The following is a 17,755-nucleotide window of genomic DNA, read 5'->3' on the forward strand; positions in this document are numbered from 1 at the left end:
GCAGCTTTATCAGCTGTGACGCGCGTCGCCGGGCGGACTTTTAAAAGCGCGCGCAACCCCCGCGGTCGCTCAGACCGACGGCGCTTCGCTAGCATGTCGCATCGCGGGAGACGCAACGTCCGCGATGGGAAATGGAAAATGAGGTCGGTGGATTGTCGTTTGTTGCGGTAAGACGCGGGAGAATGATAAGGAGTGACGCGTGGGAAGTGGGCGAGGGAAGAGAGAGAATTTAGCATATGTCACTGGTAGACAATGCTCTCGTTGATTGCATCTTGCTCTTAAAATGGAGGGATCTCTTTAAAGCGTTCGGTATGAAAGAGCGATTTATTTGCCGCTCCGATTCGTAAAGCGAAGTCGGGAATATATGCGGCAGCGTGATAATAATAGCATGGGATTAATGGATATAACGGTATGCGGGTGAAGAAAGCAATGCGGGCAATCGATGCACACACGTATACATATATACGTACACATGCGGATGAGCGCATTGGAATATGCACTTGATTCTGAGGCAGACTGACTATGATTACCATACTTGATTACGATGATACGACCAATGAAAATGCTCAAATATAATTTCTTATAATCTATTCGTTTAATTGCACTTTCTAAATTTTCTTTCTCTTTTTCTGACATGCAAACAGAATACGTCTTAAAAGTATTTTCTTTCAAATTGATTTTTTCTTATTAAATATTTAGTATAATATTATTCTTTGCAAACTTTTGCACTTTAATGTTAAATATTTTCAATTTATTAAATATTTTCAAATTCTAGAAGATAAATTTGATATACATGTTATATATATTGACAGGAAACACCAGTTGTCACACGAAAAACTTTCCAATCGTTTAAAACTCGAAAACTAATTCAAGGAAAAAGGCAAGTTTGTTATATTGGAAGAAATATGCAGTTCTTATATTCGGAAAAAAAGTTCTTTAATTGAAATATTTAAGTCAAATATATATTTAATTTAAATATATTTAATAAAAATATTCTTAAATATTTCAACTAAAAAAAATATAACTAACTAAACGCACTTAGCTAAATTAAGCACTTTCTTTTCTTAGTGCAAACTATAACTTTCGTGCAACTTTGTTGATACTTCCAATATAGATCTCTATTTGCGCGTTTGGCACTGCATGTGCCAAAACATGCTACATAGTTGCAGGTCTATCTGATGTAATATGTAAAATATATAATGTAGACAAACTGAAAACTGCACAATCATTATTCCAAGTAGAGCGATGAATGAAAATATAAATAGACTTATAAGAAAATCAGGTGATTAACAGGTGCGAATTTCCATATGCCCCGAGACCTATTATTATGTAATTATATTTGAACTGCGCTTATCGCAATTTACGTCAGAGACAGGAACGGTAGAATCCGACGCCGGATATTCAATCAGCGGAAAGAGGTCTTACCTCTTCTTTGTTCATCGCCGTTCTCGTTAGAACGACGCTCTGATGATGTTCCCAGATGCGTTTCTGCGTCGCAGCCGCAGACAGAAATCATCTGCTCCCTCTCGTACGAATATAAAATTACAGCACACATTGTTACGACAATTTAACCCGGTCTGTTTGCTACGCCGACTCACCTACATCGATAAAGCCCCTCTATCGATTTTGCAATTATCTCATGACCGTAGTGTGTCCGTGTATCGCTACATACATACATGGATCCCGCGATGATCATTTCTGCTCTAATAATATCCGAACAATCTACGGAAATATATCGCGTGTTATACGCCTTTAATGCCGGATTGGCATTTAGGTTCCTATCGCGATTATCTATAGACGCCGCGTATGGAAGAAACATTGAGTCATAAGGTATGACGCTGTCGCTATTTTTATACGCTACGCTATTTGTGGCGTATAACGCCGCAAATGCATGTGTTTAGGTTCTGGTTGATTTTTCAAAATAAAGTTTTTATTTCGATTTTGTTTCTTACATCGTATCAATGTCGTCCAAATTCACACACTAGTAGTAGAAAACCGCGTGTCATTAATTACATACACGCTTGTCTGCAATACAATTCTACATATATATGTATATTTATGCATGCTTCTTTTTTTCTTTTTTTTTTTTCGTATCAGGTACAATACAAGGCTGAACAAAATATATGACTATGCGATTTTGTTCCGATTAAAATCTACTTCTCGATAACGTTATCGATTATCACTTGAAATTGTATGCCTGTTTGTTCACTCGTGTGTAGTACCCCTTTTTGAATTATATACACAGAGTAACTTATAAGATATATTTTTATATATATGTATGTATATATATATATATATATATATATATATATATATATATATATACATACATACATGTATGTGTATGTATGTATTTCGTAAAATACACTCTAATTTCAGTGTTTCTCTTTTTCTCTCTCTTTTTTTTCTTTTCTCGTTATAGCAAAATAAACTCTTGCTTATAATATATAGTATCTCTGTGTACCGACATATAGCAAGCTAAACGTTAGTTTTTAACGCACGTTGCAGCAAATAGTACAATTAATCTATCGCTTGTCCGTGATTAGATTAGCCGGGACAAATTAATTGTACAAAGATACAGATATTTTATGGGGAGACGTTATATCGATTAAAAAAAAAAACGTCTCTCGATAAAACAACATCAAAGTAACAAGTAATAATAAGCTTCAAGAGCGTCATTAATCCCATTAAGACAAATAAGTCAACATTAAAGTTTACATAATCCTTAGGCATCGCGCATAATGAGATGGCGTATGCATAAAAAAACGAAAAATATATGTGTAGGTTATTAATGAATTATGCGCGCGCGCGTGACAACTCGTGTACGTCTAGATATTAAGTGTAGTAACGCGTGTGCTCTTAAAACACCCCTTTTAAAGCAGATCGTAATAACGCGTTGCGCATCGATGTCACCAATTTCTCCAGCTCCTCGACCTTCATCTTCAGTACTTTGTTATCCCTCTCCAGCTCGATCGCCCTGACGGTCATTTCCGATTCCTTGGCTTTCTTATTCATCCGCGATCTTCGCGATGCCTCGTTGTTCTTCTCCCGACCCTCCCTATACTGCGACAGGGCGATATCGTCCTCGGAATCCTCGCTCTCTTCGTAATATCTCTTCCTTCCGTTCTTGTCCCTCGTCTTTGCTCTACTGACGATTGTATCCCTTTCTTTGCTACTAGTTTCCTTGATACTAGTTGTCCTCGTCCTCTCCGATCTACGGGAGACGCTAGGAGCTTCTACCGACGACGAAGTCACCGTCGACGTTGCACGTGTTGACATCCTCCGACGCGTTGGTGGTATCGGTTCGTTGGTCTCCTCCTCAGTCTTCACCTTCGTGGGAGTAAATGACGAGATTAATGATGGTAACACCGTCGCGTGCGATCTGAGTTTTATGGCCGAGGAATCGGTGCTGCCTTCCAGTGAACGCATTTCATCCTGCAATAAAGTCATGATTTCATCAGTGTCGAAAATTGATCATAGGAGAATTTTAACGTGATTAATAAGCGGCAACGAACGTCAACTTACGTCGCAGAGGTATGACAGCAGGTCGAAGGTGTCCGATCCGGTCGTCTCGATCGTACGTAACTCATCCCACGTTTCGCGCTGATCTGCGATGGTGTCGAAAGGTGAAGTCGGGCAGGCCAAATCGCCGCCCGCGCGATACTCGGGTTGGAGCATCGCGTCGGCATCTGCGTTACGTTGTTTACTCGATGCGGTACTTGTAGAAGCTATAGATTCGGGTGACATTAACCACGAGCTGGTTGCGTTCTTCTCCTCGTTGTTACATCCTAATCCGCAGTCGTTAACCAGTTCTGATGGAGAGAGCAGCAAATGACGATTGTCACCTGACTCTTCGATTGTCTTAACGGTATTCATTTTTAAATTCAGCTTCTCATCATCAGTCGCACTCTTCAAATCCTTTAATATTCCCTCCTCTTCCACAGTCGAAACGCCGTTACCCTCGTATTTCGTACCTAGAATACAGTCATACGAATATTCCACCCTATCTCGCGAAAAAAAAAAAACAATTAACATTAATTTAGTTCAAAAGCCTGTGAGCGACAATTGAACGATTTCTTGTCATTTCAAGTAAAAACACAAAGGTAACCAAAATTAAATAATTGGAAACATTCCGGTATTTTATTGTGCTTTTTCAGCCCGAATAAATTTGAAATTAAACTAACAAAATTTTGAAATAATAATCAAAACATCACAAGAGGCCATATATCCTCACATGTTCAATATTATCGCTATCATAAATCTATCGTGTAAAATTCTATAAATAATTTCTTCTTCTTCTTGTTCTTTCTCTCGTGTCTATATCAAAAAATTGTTGTTATTTTTTCAACTTGAAGTAGTAAAAAATATCCAATGGAACACTTCTTATTATGAATAGTGTTGAAATATCAGAAGATATCAAATTTTTTTATTAAAGTTTTTTTTCGTTAATTTTTTCAGTAGAAAACAATTTTCTAATCTGATGTTAATATATTTATTATAAATAAGAGATGTGGTAATTATTATATTTATGTGTAATGGAGGTTTCCACAGAGGATTGGAAATACATAAATTTAAGTTCAAAGTTTATGGCAATCAAAAGTTCTGTGCCATAGGCATGTCTATTTGTTTTTTTATTGGGACCATCTATTTTTCAAGTCGGAACGAAATAAAAATTATAGTATAGTGCAATTTTTTTATGTATAAACATGTATAAATACCTGATAGTTTAAACGTAGTCGATTCACCTATATGAAAATCGCATTGAACCTGGAACGGGTCCATGCACCAACTGCTCAGATCCTGAAAGTCCTCCTCCCAAGCGGGGAATGTTGCGGTGGCCTCTTCTTTCGTAGAAGAATTTGTTTTTGTGCGCGGGACCGTCCAGGGCTCCTTCAAAAATTCGGATTCCATTGTCGGGCTTAGGAGAGGTATCGTCTCCACCTTCGTCGAGGTGACATCGCCCAGTGGCCGCGATCTCACGCCACGAGTAACAGATAACGGCTGCGGCTGACGGTTGCATGATTTTGATACCTAAAAGGTGGCATCTTTCCGTGAATATCCGATCGTCCGAGAGTCCCAGATCCTTTTTCAGGGTTCTCTCCGAGCAGTACTTACGTTATGAACACCTCCTGCCTCTGAAATGTTGCTGGTTGTTGGACGTTTGTAGATGGGAGGGATTTTGGAAACCTAAAATAGATAAATCCGATTCAGTGCGATAATCAAATTGTCAATTTAATCATATTTGACGTTGCAAAATTTATTTGCAGATGGTAGTTCATTACATTAATGTCTTTCAGTGTAAATATTTTAGTGGATGGATCTATAGCGTGGGCGCGCTTTTAATACATCATATCGATAACAATTCCAAGAAACATGAAAAGTTATTACATTTATTATACATATAATCTGATAAAATAATATCAGGTAACATCCACATTTCTGTCTTTGTGTTGAACAATAAGCAAAATAGTAATTTATCACGATAACATCGTCCTTGTATATGTTCCGAGAAGTCGATCCTATCTTAAGTCAAATGATTATATCCGCATCACATATGTAAAGTGTTCCAGGAATCTTGCAGTTTTTTAATTCGATAAAATTTGTTTTAACGAATTGGAGGTCAATTTTCGCTCGGCAAAAATTGATACCGAATCATGACTTATGATAAACCTCTCGTGCGATTCTGCTTAGTCATCTGCGAGCTGCTCCAAAATCTTGCGTCACGACTTCCTATATATGTGTGTGTATGCAATTTATCTTATCTGTATACATCTTCTTTTGCGATTGTACATGTTAGTTCAGCCATTAAGGAAAGCAAATATGGCTTGTTGTTTTCGACACACGTTATCGTTTTAAGAGTTTGCGACAAATTTTTTTTCATTTATCATTCCCGAGGTAATTTAAACGTAATCGCGTCTTATCTCATCAGGCCACTTATTATAAGGAGAAATATTTCCTCGTTACATAAATAATTCTTGTCAAACTTTAACTCACGCGTTTTCCCGAGACGTATCCGACTTTAAGGCGCACTGCGGGAAAAACGACGAGTCGTCATCTAAGCCGACTGGTTACGTAAAGCTGTGGTGGCGTCTGAAAGCATGTGACTCCGATTTTCGCGGGATCGACGCGAATTACATCATTCCGCGGCGCGTTCTTCGGAATTTGCGACCCCGGCTTCTAATCTCGCAAAGCCAACTTTATCGCCGAAAACACTCTAAAAGAAATTACGTATCCGTGCGATGCGAAAATATATAGTCGCGCCGACGACGACGACGACGTCAACACGCGCCCCAATCGATCCTCCGCGACTACGCAGCACTTTTCAACGGTCGGCGCGCTTCCCGTCGACGGTCTGGCGAGATGTTATTTTATTTCTTTATCTACTTGCTCGGCCAGGTGATTATATAACGCGCGCGAATCGCTCGTCTATATATCGAGAAATCACGCGATCACGCGAACGGACGCAAACAATGACTTACCCTCCCTGGGACGATCGGTGTCGGTGTACCTTCCACTTGGGGGTTGAGCAGAGCTGTGGAAAAGGAGATCAGAAACGATCGATTCGTCGTTTGCTCGCACTGGTAACAAACCCTTTTTCCCTCACTCGTCTCGCGCGGACGATGTGTCAGAATCAGGTGGACGTGCGTGGGATGCTGCGTACAACTCTGTCGTGTCTAGTCGCTTTGATCGTCGCCGTTGAAATGCGGCTCGAGAGGCGAAGTAGTACCGGGTTAAACCACGTCACGGGACGGCGTTGGGAGAGTGTCGTGGTGGACGTCATCCGTGGCGAATCGGAGCCGCGGTGAGCTCATCGCGTACGAATCGGAGCGATTTGCGACGCCGACGCGGCGCACCGTCCGGAACACGTCATGTGCGGAATTCGAGACGATAATCTCTTTGGGAGTCGATAATTTATTGTTCCTTCGCGTGGTTTTTCGCCTGCGGCCGCCTGTTACTCCGGACGTTTTTTTCATGCCGCTTTCATGTATCGATCATTTATTGTAACAAGCTTAATTTCACTATTATTTCTACTTTTCGAAATCTAAATCACCTAAGTCAGCCGGATACACTTCATTTTGTCGTATCATCGTTGTTTATAACAAAATCTCTCGATAATATATCGATGAGTCATAGATAGACAGAATTAATCACGTGCTATTGTATAATATAACGGCGAGTGGGTCTCAAGTAGGAATCCAATTTGGAGCCGGTTACCATCTCGAGAAATTTCGGACAGAGAAAGTATGGCAACCGGATGCAACAGTAATTGCTTAGCAACAAATAGGGGAACGGGAGATCGATGCGAGTGAATCTGATTGACAAAAATCTTGTATCAAATTTGATTCTTTCTTTAACATCATTAAAAAGAGAGAAAGAGAGAAAGAAAATTTTATATAATATAACATATGCGTAAAAAATACTGTTCAAAAAAAAGGAACGCAAAATATTGCGACGATAAGATTAAATATCACTCGCAAAGTACATATATAGTAATATGACAGCAATAAAGTTACTACTTTAATAATACATCGTCCAATGTTATCGTGCCTCGGTTACAACCAAGTTACGAAGAGCAGTGACTAAATAGCGACTAGATGGAGTTGCCAGTATAATACTGAGGGACTCGATGTGTACTTTTATAATATCTTGATCATTGAGAAAATATAATTTAACGATTATTTAACAAAATAGATAATTATTACGAATTTTCAACATTTATTTTTATTTAACGTTAATTACGAATTATAAATATAAATCTTGTATAAAAGACAAATTTATAAAAAAATAAGTGAAAAATTACATTTGCATTAATTTAAATTTAAGAAACACCTATTTAGAGATATTATACATTAAGATTCCGATATCGACTTCGAAAGTCGGTTTCTTCCATGAATTCGGTATATAAGGAAAGAGAATAAGTTTTGAAGGGTCTCTGCAGTGACGCATACCGCATTCCAACGATCTTTCCTTTTGCTCATGTATATAATTATCATAAACACACATCTCGCAAACTAACACAGTCTCCGAAACGGGATTCCCTACGTGACATCAGATAATTCTGTAATAGTTCAACGAATTTTGCCAGATTTCATTTCCATACCATTTCCACAATATTTAATCTTATAAATACAACTGAAATATATATTTTGAAAAATTATATAAAATTGTAGCTTTTTCCTCTGATTAAATTAAATTAATTTTAAGTTATTAACGAATATATATGTATAATATATGTATTATGTATGTATATACGTGACATATGAACGTGTCTTATAGCAATTGTTTTTTTTTATTGATCAGGCATATTTTAAATTGTATTTAGTGTGAAATAAATTTGCATAAAACTAAATTTTCATAAAAATTTCATTAAACTTTTCATAATATACGAAGGACAAACAAGTAAGATTGTAGATTTCATTTTGAAGAATTATAAAGTATTATATTTCATAATCTGTGCAGATCTTTGCAGATGTGCGATAAATTCGATTCTGCGAATTCTTATCTTTGATTAAAAATAATTATCAGTGGAGTGCAAAAATAAAAAGTACTCTTAAATGCAACATTTATGATGAATCGAAAACAAGATGCCAATTATGAGGATCGTATAAAAGTATATCAATATTAAATGCACGAATTTAAAAATTATTTTTCTCTCTCTTCTCTCTGCTAAATATTAACCAAGCTTTGCATTTTTAGTTTATAATTGCTTTAATGACTGGAGATTATGCAAATGGTCGCGAGTTTGGAAATCGGCGTAAGGATCAATTAATTTTAATTTAATACTGCACGTATAACTATCTATATAACTATCATCTGATTAAAATTAAATTAGTAAACAGATAAATAAATCAATTTAATTTTAATCACATCAAAATTTAATTTTACTAATAAGTATTGAAGCACGATCGGAACGATGCGGATGTTACCAGGGCGCTTAATATTCTGAAGCGAAAAAATCAACATAGTACGTTTCTCATTTCATATTCCATCCCACGTTCCATTCCATGCTATTCTATTTTCTTTTAATATAACAGAAATTGAAGAGTGCGAAAGGTTGGGTCCCATTGACGTCCCAATTGACTGTAACAATGAATGCGAGGGAAGCGATGACGCAACTGGCGAGGACGCCGATTTTGTAGGCGATAACGCAGATAGTCGCATCGATCCGAGAATGATAAGTAAAATTGCGTCGCACAGCATGTTTCGATTGAATATCGATAAAGCCAAGACTGATCTGGATTTTAAACAGAGAATGCACAGAGTGATACCGATAAAAGTAAATAGAGAGACTGCAAATAAAGTGTTGCACATGAGTTCAAATGAATAGTGGAGCATTCTTACAAGGTAATTTATAATACACTTATGTATGGAGCATGAGTAAAATGGGAATAGGGCAACGTTTTATTGAAATACATTTTATTAATAAAAAACAACTATTTGTTAAAGTCTTTACAACATAAATGAGAAAACAGTGTGGTAGACGTCGTTCGGTGCACACTCGCCGCGCAGACAACGCAAAACAGAGTTCATCGTTTGTATACGCCTGGCGGCTCTTTACATTCCCGTTTTTACAAGGAGATTATCGTCGCGTGAGAGAGTACACTGTAAAAGTTCCCAAACTTTCTTGAATCATCGCAAATCAAATCGGTCTTCTCACGTCGCAGGCGTCATTTTCAGGCGAGACCTCTCCTTTTCTCTCCTCCGCTGATTCCCTTGCACTCGCTGAAATGAAATTTGAAATCTCGCCAAACTCTCAACCCTCTCTCTCGTCCGCGTCCGTGCATTTATTATATTACAACGATGATGCCTCTTTCGAGTAACAAAATATAAATCCACGTACGTATATAGTTATATTAACATATACAAGCACACACAGTTTCTCTCACGTACGCACCGTTAATCGTACGGGTTAATAAAAAAGGGGGGGAAGGAACGGGGATGATGGTGATGGTGATGGTCCTTAACGCACATGTCTATTAAATTACAAAAAAATTACAACCTCGCGCATAAGTCTCTTTATAATCATTGAACACGCATCGAATTTCACTTCACGAAGGACGGACGGGTCCCATTTGTTTCTTTTTTTTTTTTATTTTACGCGCCTCGGACTTCTGGCTTTTCGAGTAAACGCGTGCCGAAGCGACGATCGGTGCACGATCTGCCGATCGTCGTTCCAGGACTCTTGCGTCGGTCGCCGGACGCGCGTCTCTTGCGGATCGACGGCTTGATTCCGAGATTCCGCGGCTCCGATCGAGCCTCTCTCTCTCTCCTCTCTCGTCACGTCCGGTCGCCCGATCTGGACGACCGCGGATCTCGGCGCCGTCTTATCGAGGAGTATGTAATAAATAACACGATCCGTCGATCGGGTTGGAGCAACGACGGCGACGTCGCACGAAGGATGAGATACCGTCGTCGCTTCGTCCGATTACACCGATATCTCTCGCATTTTCGTACTCTACGTTGGCATGAAAGTCATTCAGTTCTACCCGGTCACTGGCCTTCGCTGTCGCTGTCGCTCTTATCTGCAAAATGGACATTTCGTAATGTTATTTCCTGCGCCGCAGACGCTCGTTTCTGTGATAGCGCGCTTTCTGTGACGGCTTAGCAATTTGTCGTTACGTTAATCAAGTAATAACGGAAATTTGTTACGTGTTCTATGATGGTAAAAAGACGAGGTGTACGCGTCGAATTTAAATCGATCGATAAATAAAATGGCCGGCAAGGCCGTGCGTTGCATCCGATCCTGTCGGCAGTAATTTTCGGACGATCGCCAAACGTGCGATGAGCAATGGCGCTGATTAGTATGATTACGAAGGTAGTTGCGGGATTGTACCTTTTTTACCGGTATACGCATGACGCTTCAGTCTGTCGTAAAGATCGTCTTTCGTGCCGTAAATACTGGCGTTCGATCGGGCGAGACTATTCATCTTGCCGTTGTGTAGACTCTCTGTGAAGAGAAAGAAAGATTAATGAACGCTCGCAGGACGCATTGCGATATAAAACATATGTAATCTCAAGTCGTATATCTCATCGCGAAAATAACTATTGTGATATTTACTTCGCGCGACATTACGTCAGTGTAAATTGCTACCTTGAGTTCGCGCATAGAATATTTTCAGCTCACCTTTCATGTAAGTCTCGTTATAGAAGTTGGGCATCTCCCATCCATCCTCCTCGTCGTCGTAGTAATGAGCATATGTGCTGTGATGTGACGGCGCTATCGACTCGGCGTACGGTGTGGGCGCACCGTAATAGAAGTTTACCTGAGAACCATTCTGGTCGGTCGCTGGGGTGAGCATTTTCTTCGGCTCCTTCTTCCTGGATGCTCTGTTGAATAGAAATATTGCTGACAGTTATCGATATCAAATATTAATTTATAAAATTAACTGATAAAAAGTATGGAATTTTTAAAATTGATAATTATTAATTGATAGAAAACTATTTTCGATATATTTCTAGATCGTGATTATTGCAGACTCTCGTGGATTAGCTTCAATTTTTTACGCTAACCTGACGCAAATCATCCAGACGAGCAGCACCACAATGATTATCAAAATAACGCCTCCCGCGATGCCGCCGGTGATGTAGAAGAATTCAGATTTCTCCGTGCAGTGTCTGCCAGTGAAGCTGCCGCTGCATCTGCACGAGGGTTGTCCGCGCGAGTCCTTGAGACAGACACCCTCGTTATCGCAGTAGCCAAGACAGACGTCCGTGCAGACGGTTCCGGTGCCATTGTATCCGGGCTTGCACTCGCATTTGAAGTCGCTCGTTTCAGGTATAAGTAGGCAATACGCGTTTGCGTCACATTGCATCTCCGCGCTGCTCGTCTCGCACGGGTTCGTGCAGTCTGATTTTTTCGTCTGTTAACAGACGTAAATATTAGTAGTGTTATTTCAATTTTTTATTCATTAATTTATTTTATTTTTATTTCGTTTATTTGCCGCATATACAGAGTGTCCCATTTTAACTTTCACACTCGAATATCTCGAAACCATGGCGATTTCGGTGAAAATGTTTTAAACAAAAGTTGTATGGTTTTAAGGGGGCCATAAGATGATGTCATTGGTTTTACCTTGAAAAAGTCGTTTGAAGATCACGTGAAGGTCAACTTCAATTTTTTAAATAGAACTCCCTATTTTTTATTACTTATTCTTGTAGCTTGCCTCGAGAGCTTTCCAAAACACTATAATTAAACATTTTTGCATTAAGTATTTTTCGAGTTATGAGGCTTGAAATAATTTCTTAATTTTACATAAACCATAAAATATCTAGTAAAATACTCATTTTTCGATTATCTTACCTTAATACTTTTATGTACAAAATAATGAGAGGAATCAATTGGTGTAAAGAAAAAATATGTAATTTTCAATTAACAATTACATATTTTTTCTTAAAAACAACTGTGTGTTTTCTTTACACCAATTGATTCCTCTCATTATTTTGTACATAAAAGTATTAAGGTAAGATAATCGAAAAATGAATATTTTACTAGATATTTTATGGTTTATGTAAAATTAAGAAATTATTTCAAGCCTCATAACTCGAAAAGTACTCAATGAAGAAATACTTTATTATAGTGTTTTGGAAAGCTCTCGAGATAAGCTATAAGAATAAGTAATAAAAAATAGGGGGTTCCATTTAAAAAATTGAAGGTGACCTTCACGTGACCTTTAAATGACTTTTCAAGGTAAAACCAATGACACCACCTTATGGCTCCCTTAAAACCATACAACTTTTGTTTAAAACATTTTCACCGAAACCGCCATGGTTTCGAGATATTCGAGTGTGAAAGTTAAAATGGGACACCCTGTATATATCTCTAGAATTATATTAATATTAGAGAGAAAAAGAAGAAAAGAAACTCACAGCAGCGGATCCTTTGGTGCTGGTGTTGGGCGGGCAAGGGATGCAGAAGGTCTGCTGTGGTTCCGACTGATACGTTCCCTTCTTGCATTCTATACAATCGTTGAGGCTTCCGTTGAGGTAAGTTCCAGGCTCGCAGACGGGAAGCGAGCATTCTTCAATCGCGGCGGATCCCATGTTCGGAGTCGTTCTACCGAGAGGACAAGGTTGACAGGACGCTTGCACTCCCTGAGTGCGATAGGTGCCACGTGGGCAGGGCTCGCATTTTCCCTCGACGGCCAACTGCTGTCCGGATCCGCACTCGTCCCGACATTCCTCGCGGGATACCGCCTCGGCGGTCCTCGTGGTCTTTCCAAGACCGCACAGCAGGCACGAGAAGCTGCCCTCGTTCGGCTGGTAGAACCCGTGACCGCAGTTGCGACAGAGACCGACCACGTCGTCGTAATACTTGCCGGCAGGACATCGCTCCTTGCAATCAGCCGCGCTACGAGCGCCAGGACCCATCGTCACGCTGGGACGACCGGCGATTATCGGGCAGGAGTTGCATTTCAACTGCCCGGACTCGCTCTGATAAGTGCCCATCGGGCAGGACACGCATTGCATCGTCTCTTCGTCATAATAAGTGCCCACCGCGCATGGTACTGCAAGCAATGAATATACGGTTTAGATTTTACTATGATATTTTAGAGGAATCGATAATGCTGTAAAATTTTTTTCTTCAATATTTATCGGCTATTTAATTATAAGAGATATATTGAAAAATTATTTTGTATATTAAAATCGAGTATGAAACTTTTTTAATACTAAACTGCTTAAGAGTATTAACTGTATCTTTTTTTAATAAAAAATCTCGCAATATTTACAAAGTGTATTTCCAAAGAAATATTTCCACATCATAGAATTTTTTATTTTGTTGAAAATATATTTTCCTATTGTAATCATAATTCGGCTTACCGCAATCCGGCGCCATGACAACTTGTCCTATCGGGCAGGCATAATCGGATTCCAGGATGAGAGACGCAGGATCCGGCACAGTGTTGGGCAGAATATCGTGAACATCGAATTGATCCTCTTCTAGAATCAGTTTCTCGAGCAACATTTGCACGGTCGAGCGCTCGTTCGAGTTGGCGTTCAGGATCGGATCGCTGCGAAATACAAACGAGTTATTATTTTGAAAAATACGATGTATGCGGTAGCAACAGGCGTGGAGCGATTTGCGCAAATATATACAGCCGTTATCTCGAGGCGAGTGTAATTAAGGCAGCCTTATCTTTGGACCAGGATTCTCGTCAGTAATCTTGCGTGCCACAGGTTAAACCGCACTCATACCCTTATTGTAATGATAATTAATACATGTCAACTTGGTATTCATTGACTGTCACGTTAATAACATGAATTGTCAATATATGTCGGAATTGTAGTTATCATAAACCGACGATTGGACTCTGTAGCGTAGGCTACAGAGATTAATTTTCAATTTAATTAGCTGCAATTTTTATTTCATAATTTGTTTAAATTATTATTTTTGTAATCTATTAATATATTGAATAATAAATTTTCTTCAAATTTTCTTCAAAGAAATGATAAATGATTTCACAACTTAATTATACGAATTTTGTTGTATTATAATTACTATCGAAATATGTAGACATTTGTTGCAGCTTATGGTGAAATTTCCAAAATGATTCCTGCATATATAGTGATTAGTTAGTAATAACGTGCACACGAGCTTTTACTTTTGTTTACAGCTTGATCCGACACTTGTCCCCGTAGGATTAGTCGTTAGTATGATTTATCACTTTTCGATGTTGATTATAGGTCTGAGTTATGCACGATTAACATACAAGACACTAAAACATGTAATTACACGCGGGAGATTGTTATAAACTGCACGCTATATGACTGTTTAGAATGATAACGTATTAGAGTGATGTCGAGTGGCGGGTAAAACATGTAAATGAAAATCGAATTGCACGTAGCATGAATCGAGCTGTCCTTACTTTATCGCTGGGAACGAGATCTCCACCTCGTAAGTGTCACTGCCTTGGCGACCCTGTCTCGTTCTATGATGCAACACAAGTAACAGAAAAATGCTCAGTATACTGAGATTCACTAAATGGAACGCGCGACGAAGACAACACATTTATCAAAAAATGCGTCTGACAATTAAAATGACCGACATGTGCGAGACACAAAAAAAGCAAGCCATGATTTACGATCTTACAGCAAGCTGTAATTATTTTGCGTACGATAAAAATGTATTTAGAACATTTGACACGCTGTAAAAATTATCAATTAACTCGCGAGCGTCGAACAAGGCGCAGAATTTTCGAAAACGCTTAATTAGAAAATTGCAATAAGTTACTTACGGTTCTGCGGGCACAATGGCGGAAACAACGTACGTTCCGCCGTCCTCTTCGCTCGTTTCTCTTGTCGTCCGTACGCGATGATCGCATTGCACATCGATATTAAGGTCTTTGCACTCGCGAGTTCCTAAATGAAAAAATTTTAAAAATTAATATTGAAAATACATACCTTTATATGAAATGATTTGTTTGGAAATTATGTATTACCTTCATAAGAGTACGAACAGAAGTTCCAGTCTCTGTTTAGTGAATTCACAGCATTTCGAACCTTCTGCTTGAGCACACCCTGACCGGCCTCGTTACAGAGCACCGATGTTGGGAAGTTCATCTTAATTTTGAAGACTCTTTGCGCTGATGTAGAGCCTAAAGAAATATATGTTTATTAAATTTAAGAAACATAAAATTACTATATATCTCAATCAAACGTGAATTAAATAATTACTTGTACAAGCCGGATACACGAGAGGTAGACTAGGATCATTGGTGGGTCTCCAAAAGCCTTCCGCACCGCATGTGTAAAACTTGGGAACCTCCTGCGAAAACCGAAGTCCGGTGTTACAAGAAATTTCACAGACTTTGAATTGGCCTCCCGAGCCCCAGTCTTTGCACTGTTGCGTGCCACCGATAGGATCGTCCAGCATCGGACAGAATTCCGCTGCAACGAAAAGAATACGATAAAATTTTGAGTAATTCGCACACAACTTTAAAAAAATATTTTTCAAATAGACATCTTGTCATTTTTTTCTGAAGGTATTAAATGAGGAAGATTTCACTTACATAATACGTAAACCTTGAAACTGCAGCTGGCTGAGTTTCCAGTCTGATCGTAAGCCACATAACTAATATCGTAAGTGCCCCACATCAGAGTCTGTCCGGATCGATGTCCGTTCTTCTCCTGTATCTTCGTGACGCCGACATTGTCGCTGAAACGCGGTTCGTCCCAGGTGACGATGGACGATCCGTTTCTCGCGATAACCCAGAGATCGCCCGGACAATGCTCCACTTTGGGCGGAATTTTGTCGGCCTCGAGTTGCTGGCATCTGTTGCCACCATAACCAGGCGGACACACTCGCTGTCCGCAATGTGACGGCACGATTCTCTCGACCCCACCAATGGTCTCGTCGTATCCTGCCCATGTCAGTACCAGACCCTGATAGAGAACCGGTTCCGTGCGGCAATCGCGCACTTGTTTCTGAATTTCATTCGTCACGTGCAACGCGCGGCCCCAGACTTGTACCTTGGTCAGGTGGCCTTGGAAGCCCGATTCTGTATAGCCTTTTATGTTCTCGCTCTGTGGTTTACCTAGCACGGCCCATGCGCTGCAAAAGAAGACATTTCTTTAATTACTATCAAGAAAGTTATTAAAATATTTTTGCACAATTTTTTGCAGATGTATATAAAAGTGTTTTCGATTTTTAAAGAGATACTTACTACGCTGGAAGTGATCTGCCGCTACCGTAACCCTCGGTCTTGCTAGCGATGAGGCCCTCCGTGATTAGAGTGAGTTCTCCCCCATTTTCCCCGTTCCATACAACTGCGACGTGATGCCATTGTCCATCATTTATAGTCGCGTATTCTCTGAATGGCAGATATACGTCTTGCAAGTCGTGGAAAAGGGATATCTGAACTCCATTACTGTGTGCTTGCATCATAAGCTTGCGGTTTGTTGGAACGTGTGGCGAGCTGAACAAAGAATATTACAAATGTAAATACTTACAATTTACTTGAAAAAAAATAATAGCAAGATATTTTATGCAAAATAAATTGTTAAAAACAAAAGTGCAAATGCATTTACCTGACGCTATAAAGAGTGAAGAAAATTCCAGCTTCATCTCTCTGCGTAAATTGCACCCACAAAGCGACAGTCAGGCTTTTCGTAGAACCGGTGAAAAATGGAATAATTTGCGAAGCACTGCTTCGTCCCGGATCGCTAAAGTACAAGTCGTAATCCACTTGAATGGCTGCAAGAATTAAAATAAAAATAATTATCGTATTAATAATATATTCAAATTAAAAATATAACATGAGAGACGTACATTTTCTGCAATCATCGCCAGTTAAATTAAACGGACATTGGCAGAAGAATTTGCCAGTGAGATCGATACAGGTCGCCGATGGCGGACAAGAATTCTCTTTGCAGTCGATGATGTCCTCCTCGCAAGTGTGACCTAATAATAAAAATTATAAAATTTTTTTAATTGTTTAATAATTGATCCGTTTGAAAAAGGCAAATAACGTTGATGGAATAATTACCTGTATATCCTGGAGGACATACGCAAATGAATCCGGATCCCTCGTCGATGCAAGTAGCACCGTTTTTGCAAGCCCCGGCCTGACAGGCATCGTATTCGTATTGACAGCCGATACCCGTGTAATCATCCGGACAGGTACAATTCAAACCCGAACCAAAATCTTGACAGCGACCATGATGCATGCACGGATTTCCGATGCAACGTTCCGGTGCCGTTTCGCATTGCTTGCCGTCGGTACCGGATGGACAGCTGTCGATTAAGAATTTAAAATAA

At 39.4% G+C, this 17,755-nt stretch overlaps 3 protein-coding genes across 10 annotated transcripts in view; 1 reads left to right on the top strand and 2 right to left on the bottom strand.

The window, feature by feature from the left end:
* Positions 1 to 1,908: 1,908 nt before the first annotated feature.
* On the bottom strand, positions 1,909 to 6,673 carry LOC145971164 (uncharacterized). Of its 2 annotated transcripts, none has more exons than XM_083098550.1 (5): positions 6,480 to 6,673; positions 5,116 to 5,187; positions 4,719 to 5,031; positions 3,526 to 3,974; positions 1,909 to 3,435 (listed from the first exon to the last, which is right to left on the bottom strand). In XM_083098550.1, exons 3-5 carry the CDS (start codon positions 4,909 to 4,911, stop codon positions 2,860 to 2,862), a joined length of 1,218 nt encoding a protein of 405 aa, XP_082954676.1. In that variant the 5' UTR covers positions 4,912 to 5,031; positions 5,116 to 5,187; positions 6,480 to 6,673; the 3' UTR covers positions 1,909 to 2,859. The 2 variants fall into 2 exon arrangements, with proteins under 2 accessions (XP_082954676.1, XP_082954670.1); XM_083098544.1 differs by lacking the exon at positions 6,480 to 6,673 and adding an exon at positions 5,995 to 6,460.
* Positions 6,674 to 8,298: 1,625 nt separating this feature from the next.
* LOC145971194 (uncharacterized) lies at positions 8,299 to 13,719 on the top strand. Of its 4 annotated transcripts, none has more exons than XR_014438797.1 (9): positions 8,299 to 8,400; positions 8,461 to 8,611; positions 8,698 to 8,755; positions 8,894 to 8,965; positions 9,036 to 9,345; positions 9,448 to 9,837; positions 11,149 to 11,292; positions 11,461 to 11,776; positions 12,842 to 13,719. XR_014438797.1 is itself a non-coding variant. In XM_083098604.1 (6 exons), the coding sequence occupies exons 2-5, from the start codon at positions 8,567 to 8,569 to the stop codon at positions 9,326 to 9,328; spliced, it is 468 nt and encodes a 155-aa protein (XP_082954730.1). In that variant the 5' UTR covers positions 8,299 to 8,400; positions 8,461 to 8,566; the 3' UTR covers positions 9,329 to 9,345; positions 9,448 to 10,350. The 4 variants fall into 4 exon arrangements, 1 of the variants encoding a protein (XP_082954730.1); XR_014438798.1 differs by having other exon boundaries at positions 8,303 to 8,400; positions 8,471 to 8,611; XR_014438799.1 differs by lacking the exon at positions 9,448 to 9,837 and having other exon boundaries at positions 12,842 to 13,717.
* The window catches only part of Uif (sushi, von Willebrand factor type A, EGF and pentraxin domain-containing protein uif), a 36,380-nt gene continuing 28,025 nt past the window's right edge, over positions 9,401 to 17,755 (bottom strand). The window contains exons 23-37 of one of the 4 annotated variants that reach the window (XM_083098563.1): positions 17,484 to 17,731; positions 17,267 to 17,398; positions 17,026 to 17,191; positions 16,662 to 16,913; positions 16,008 to 16,549; positions 15,673 to 15,885; positions 15,438 to 15,593; positions 15,234 to 15,357; positions 14,865 to 14,927; positions 13,819 to 14,009; positions 12,868 to 13,505; positions 11,512 to 11,861; positions 11,126 to 11,328; positions 10,835 to 10,948; positions 9,401 to 9,723 (exon numbers count right to left, since the gene is read on the bottom strand). In XM_083098563.1, coding sequence (XP_082954689.1) covers positions 9,641 to 9,723; positions 10,835 to 10,948; positions 11,126 to 11,328; positions 11,512 to 11,861; positions 12,868 to 13,505; positions 13,819 to 14,009; positions 14,865 to 14,927; positions 15,234 to 15,357; positions 15,438 to 15,593; positions 15,673 to 15,885; positions 16,008 to 16,549; positions 16,662 to 16,913; positions 17,026 to 17,191; positions 17,267 to 17,398; positions 17,484 to 17,731 — 3,475 coding nt within the window. In that variant the 3' untranslated portion in view covers positions 9,401 to 9,640. Of the gene's footprint in view, positions 10,524 to 10,834; positions 10,949 to 11,125; positions 11,329 to 11,511; positions 11,862 to 12,867; positions 13,506 to 13,818; positions 14,010 to 14,864; positions 14,928 to 15,233; positions 15,358 to 15,437; positions 15,594 to 15,672; positions 15,886 to 16,007; positions 16,550 to 16,661; positions 16,914 to 17,025; positions 17,192 to 17,266; positions 17,399 to 17,483; positions 17,732 to 17,755 lie in introns of all 4 variants that reach the window. The other 3 variants (XM_083098573.1, XM_083098581.1, XM_083098588.1) reach the window with 3 other exon arrangements.

The sequence above is a fragment of the Camponotus vicinus genome, unplaced genomic scaffold (genome assembly GCF_025532165.1).
Source record: "Camponotus vicinus isolate PSW18456_S1 unplaced genomic scaffold, iyCamVici1.0 SCAF_1, whole genome shotgun sequence".
Lineage (NCBI taxonomy): Eukaryota > Metazoa > Arthropoda > Insecta > Hymenoptera > Formicidae > Camponotus > Camponotus vicinus.